The 5628-nt window shown below is 44.9% G+C and overlaps 1 protein-coding gene across 3 annotated transcripts; it reads left to right on the top strand.

The window, feature by feature from the left end:
* Positions 1-2608: 2608 nt before the first annotated feature.
* Positions 2609-5236, top strand: LOC147453519 (uncharacterized). Of its 3 annotated transcripts, XM_086515694.1 has the most exons (8): positions 2609-3251; positions 3380-3437; positions 3521-3556; positions 3601-3614; positions 3759-3826; positions 4046-4081; positions 4144-4277; positions 4359-5236. In XM_086515694.1, exons 1-8 carry the CDS (start codon positions 3037-3039, stop codon positions 4569-4571), a joined length of 774 nt encoding a protein of 257 aa, XP_086371820.1. In that variant the 5' UTR covers positions 2609-3036; the 3' UTR covers positions 4572-5236. The 3 variants fall into 3 exon arrangements, 1 of the variants encoding a protein (XP_086371820.1); XR_015188541.1 differs by lacking the exons at positions 2609-3251; positions 3380-3437; positions 4359-5236 and having other exon boundaries at positions 3443-3614; positions 4002-4272; XR_015188542.1 differs by lacking the exons at positions 2609-3251; positions 3380-3437; positions 4359-5236 and having other exon boundaries at positions 3443-3614; positions 3759-3878; positions 4002-4272.
* The last annotated feature ends 392 nt before the right edge of the window (positions 5237-5628 follow it).

The raw sequence follows: 5628 nt of genomic DNA, 5'->3' as shown, positions 1-5628 counted from the left end.
ACCATTGCAAATATACCTTACAATATTAGGGTGGCCTTCACATTCTATCAACAACTGGGCATACCGAGCCTCGAAGTTGTCCTCTGTACCACATTGCATTAGATTTTCCATTGATGCATATAGGGTTTCACGCATCTCCTTAGGAGCCTGCAAAAAAAGTGGGCAGGCATATCAAGAAACATATACGAGATAATCTATAGTTCACCCATATGAGCCCAGGTCCACACAGATAAGCTCTCACACACAGAAAAACCAAGGCACTCACAGATAAACCCTGACACTGACAGATAAACCCAGGCACCATCAAATAAATCCAGGCATTGACAGATAAACCTAGGCACAAACAAATAAATCCAAGCATAGACAGATAAAACAAGGCACTGACAAATAAACCTAGGCACTAACAGATAAACCCAAGCACTAAGAGATAAACCTCTAACACGCAGATAAACCCACGTACACATATACAAAACCATATTACAAACCTGTGGAAGCAAGTGCTCCACCCATGCTTTCCTGGTATGGAACCAACATAGCAAGACGGTACATGCAACTTGTTGAGTTGTCCCATCTTTGTCCACCTCCCAACAAGATTGATCAACATGAACAACTTTATTGATGCCAATAATGAAGTCATACACTTGTCAATCACCAATGCTCGAGGGCGAATGTTGTTCATTCTGTGGAACACAAGCCTTAGTGTCACTTGCAAAGCAATGCTTTCTTGAGATGTTCCTACATCATGTGTGCACAACATAAACCACAAGGGTAAACCAATTCCATTTTGATTTGGCAATACGGCTGCATAGAGTGGCATCCCAAAAACATTTGTTTTGAATGTGGAGTCTATTGCCCAAGCATTGCTTGTTGAGAAACGCAAGCACATGCCGAGCATCCAATCATCCTGAATAATGAGTATGAATGGCCTTTCCATCTCATCGAAGGCATCCGGGTTGTAGGGTTGACAATAGAGAACTTTGTTTTGCTCTTTTAATTTTAGAGCCTCCTAGTACATTGAAGACCAGTCATTGCTTCCTAGCCTCCCTAAACAAAAGCAGTCAATTAAACTCAAGTCTTAAATGAATCTGACAGATAAACCCAGGCAAAATAATAAATACACCCAGGCACTACCCCAAAATAAACCCAGGCACCATGACAGATAAGCCCATACAAACCTATGATTATCCCAGCAAGGAGACATTCAGGGCTTTATTTACCTTCGGACCGGAGCTGATATGCCATCATTTGAATTTCCTTTGGTATCATGAAGAATCTATGTGACACTTGCTCTATCGGCAATGCCATATTGAAGTGAAATAGCTCCTTGGAGACACTCATCTTTGCGACATGGCGACATGTTTCAACGTCAAACAAATCTTCCATGCATCGTTTCCTCACAGTAGGATGCACCGGCAAGTGATAAAGATCCTCACGTGATCCCGGCACATGACCTTTGTGCCCAACATGAACCCTTATCCTTACACTTTCCTTTATATCATAGACGCGTTGAATGACGATAGTAAACGGGCATCCACACTTCTTTGATGTGCGCAGTCTTCGATGATCGTGGCCCTTTCTTCGTGCCTCCCCATTGCGATGACACACAAGTTGAATGAAGCCCCTCGACAACTATGATTGCCGCTCTACCAATCTAGCCTTGTGCTTGATGGCAATAGCGTTGATCACATTTTGAATATCATCCATCAGCGCTGTATGTTCCTCAACACCGCCTTCATCCTTGCCGGGACTCTTTTGTCTGTCTTGTAAATCCGGGCAATTTTCTGTGGAAGTGGTGTCATGGCTCTCCAATTCCCCCAACCCGGGCAACGATGCACAAATACACAAGTCCAAAACCTCCTTCACATAAGCAAGTGGGATTCCATGATGTCTAATACTTGTGCACCATGTACATGCAATGGATGCCATCGTTGCCCGCAAGCATAAATGGTAGTTTGAGTGGCATGCGGAAACAATGCTTTCCCAATCTTCTATACATGCAATCAACTTTCCATTCCCAATAACAAGACACGAAGATCCTCCCTCATTCTTGCCCATTTTTTCAAGTCTAGCACACCTCTCTTGTCATGGGCTTTGAGAGCACTTATGGTAATCGTTTGGCCACTTTTGATAGAAGCTATCATAAGCCCGTATGTTTGTCTATCAAAAGCAAAGTACCTAGTTGATGCAAAAGCAAATGCATCCAAACACCCACTTTGATGCTCTTCAAAGAACTCTTCCACCTCATCCATATCACTTGAGTTTCCATCTGAAGCGCCAACCGCTCCCCCCTCGGACTCGTTCCAAGCACCATCAAGCTCCCCGAAGCTCTCATTGCCTTGTAGCTGCAAGAGCAACCGAAAAGCCGCCCCGGCCACCCACCTGTCCCTTTATCCACGTGGCACCTCGTCGCCTGAGGCCACGTCGTCCCGCCATTCGTTGCCCGAGTTTACCTCCTACCCGAGCCTGGCCCCGCCACGCGAATGATCCAGATCGCCTCGCCGATCGCGCCCTAGTTCCGCGCCGTCGATCCCATGAACGCGCTTCTTAAATGTGCATGTGTATATAGTCTTGAGGGTATCCTATAGATGTTGTATAGCAAGGCCCACCAAGCAAGACTAGTTTGTGGTGGCGTGGTAGGTTCTCGACTTGGAGTGTCCATGTGTGTTACACATTCTCCTGCCCTGCCTCTGTGGAGATGGGAGCAACCCCCATGGGCAGCGCTTGATATAGTGGCTTGGAGGAAATGAGGGCTGGGTGGGCCTGAGCTCTAGGGCTGGTCTATACAGAGTGGACCAGGCCGTTGCGGAGAGCTTCATGAAGTTCCATGGGGTTCCCCAATAGGTAGCGCTTGATATAGTGGGTTGCAGGAAATGAGGGCTTGGTGGGCCTTAGCTCTAAGGCTGGTCTGTACAGAATGGACCAGGCCGTTGCGGAGAGCTTCATGAAGTTCCATGGGTTCCCCCCGCCGCCCCGGAAAGGGAGAGGGGGTGAGTTCACGACAGAGTGAGAGGACGACAAGCTCAGTGGCAAGCGCAGATGGAAAAGGGGAAAGCAATAGGGCAGAACATGCAAGCCGTACGGTGCATGCAGACACAGACACCTCGGTTAGAGAGCCCCTCTCGCCATCATCATAGCCGCTGCTGGATAGATTCCAGAGGGGACCTTGAAATAATCAAGCTTTTTTCCAAACACAGTTGTGCATTATCTGCTGAATATGTAGGGCACACTGTGGCCTCGTTTGATCGTGTTTTGTACTCCTTGTTGCCCGCACTCCTCATAGTCTTGCCTGTTTGCTTCTGCAAGAGTCTTGCACTTCTAATTAACTTAGCAAGGTTTGCGAGAAAGTTTTGGGCTTTTTACAATTTTGGCCCACTGACAGCCACCCTACCCTCTTTATCAACTATCTTGATCGCTTCCTTTGCCGCTGCCAGTTTCTGGTAGTTCATTTGGATGATCTGTATAAATGAAATGCTTTATTTTGAGTTTGAATGGGCAAGCTTTATTCAAATTTAATTTGCAGATGGGGAATTCTCCGATGATACAACTTCTGTTGTATGTCTCTCTCTGGCGGCAAAGATGGACGAAGTAGAGGTCGTATAGGTTTTGAACTTCAGGTATCATTTTCATGCTTGAAGTTTTGCTATTCTATTTCTAGGCGTCATTGTTATGGAGGTAATAACTGTTTAGTTACCTTGATTGCCCCATGTTTTTAACTTTTGAAAATCGAGGGCTCACTTTATGTGCTATATATTTTGCAGGAAGAATCATGTTTGCACGAGTGAGTATATAGCGGTTGAACTCATAGTGGTAGCATGCTCTTGGAGAGGTAATGAAGATTCCAGCAATTTGTCAACATTCTGATATTGGGCCATATTAAGGTTGCACTCTTTGAACCTCAAACCATACAGAGGATGGAGTTACTAGTACTCAAACACTCTTGAATGGTGTGCGAGCTCTGAAACATCGTTTTCTTATGTGGATTACTTTCTTTGCAAGTGCAGACTTTTTGGAAATCCCGGTCGAGCTCTCTATTGAGCTATTCTAGTTCGTATCAGTGAGTTGATTCTCTGTGCGTCGCAAGGTGAGAGTGCATCATTTTGCCTTATTAAGCATTGGTTTTGAAGGCTTGTGTATGTGGTGCAGATACGAGGTTTCTTGCCTACAAGTCTTTATCTATGGCTGTGGCAGCCTTTCTCTGTGCTGCCAAGGATATACTACCTTTACAGCTTGAAGAATGGAAGAGAATGATTTTCTCTATGCTGCCATCATTTTTAGAAGTAAGAAAAATCGTAAATGCAAGCTCATGGAAATAGGTTTAGATGCTTGTTGAGATGCTAAACTAGTGTTTTATTGTACAGGACTCATTAGTTAAACGTTTCAGCCTGATAGTGGAGCAGTTTAATATCTCCTCTCACTCGATGCTCTTGAAAGCTGCAATTTGTGTTGAATCAGCTCCTCCAAAGTCCTGCCCTGCAGGGGTGCTGGATGCTCTTTTACCAGCCACAAATGAAAGTACCTTCAGGTGGTTGGATTGGATCCAAGTGTACAGATGCCATCCCCAGCTGCAGTAGTGTACCTTGCACGCCATCTGCACTCGAATTTATCCACCTCACCCCACAAGCACCACCAAGGTTGCAGTACCTGTGCGTCACCACCTGTTTGATTATTTCAAGGAAGTAATTTGCAATGTCATGTATAGTGCTCCACAGAAAACTCTATGTGATCGTCGTGAGTATCCCTGCTTATGAAGTAGTGAGGGCATTTATCAAAGCCTGTTGTCCTTGGACAGAAGAAAGCACAGAAAGCTCTTGGCAATTTTCTTGTTTGGGCAACAATCTCTGGCGGACAGAAGCAGGACCAAAATAACCTTTTGCATATTGACATCAAACTAGAACGTGATCTTACTTGTCTGCACAAGAGTTGGTACTGTTTTTTGCAAGAACCTTCTGCTTATCTTAGGCTTCTCTCCAAATGCAGTCACAACTATGCTTGCATTACAATGTGGCATTATGGAAGTAGACAGGAGCTAACAAATTCACGATGAGATTGCTAAGTATTCGGCTCTCTGATCTTTGCCTGTGCTTTTGGTTTTATTTCTGTATGCGAGACCATTGTGAGCACATCAGGTCTGTGCAGACAGCAAGTTGGCTATGTCTAGCATTATACATATAGTGTTATTACCCAGCACATTATCAATTAGCTACTCAATCAAAGAATTGCGTCAATCGAAGAATTGTATCAGCTGCAGCAAAAAGAGACGTGTATTATTGCCAAAGAGATGGTTATGATTTCTGTTGTCACCTTGTATAATATTGCATGCCTTCCAGAAGTGATTACATATTGCATCCGGTAGAAACAACCTAAAGCTTCATTGGCCAGCCCATTTTGAACATAATGAGTGCAATCAAATGGATAGCATCTTGCCCTGCCTTGTGTGCACCACATGGGCTGCACATGACGACTAAAGGCATCGCAAATAGTGACATGTTCCCCCAAGAGCCCTTGACTAATGATGGCATCGTGGGGTAGAGAATGGTCCTTGGGTGACTATTCCTTGTAGTACTGCTTCTACATGATTGCAACCGGCGGAGGCTGGGAGCCATTGGAGGGACTAGTATTGCTTGGAAT

Source organism: Adiantum capillus-veneris, chromosome 7, assembly GCF_014529385.1.
Source record: "Adiantum capillus-veneris isolate H3 chromosome 7, ASM1452938v2, whole genome shotgun sequence".
NCBI classification, from domain to species: domain Eukaryota; kingdom Viridiplantae; phylum Streptophyta; class Polypodiopsida; order Polypodiales; family Pteridaceae; genus Adiantum; species Adiantum capillus-veneris.
Note: the sequence above shows the minus strand (reverse complement) of the source record. Positions and strands in the feature narration are given on the sequence as shown.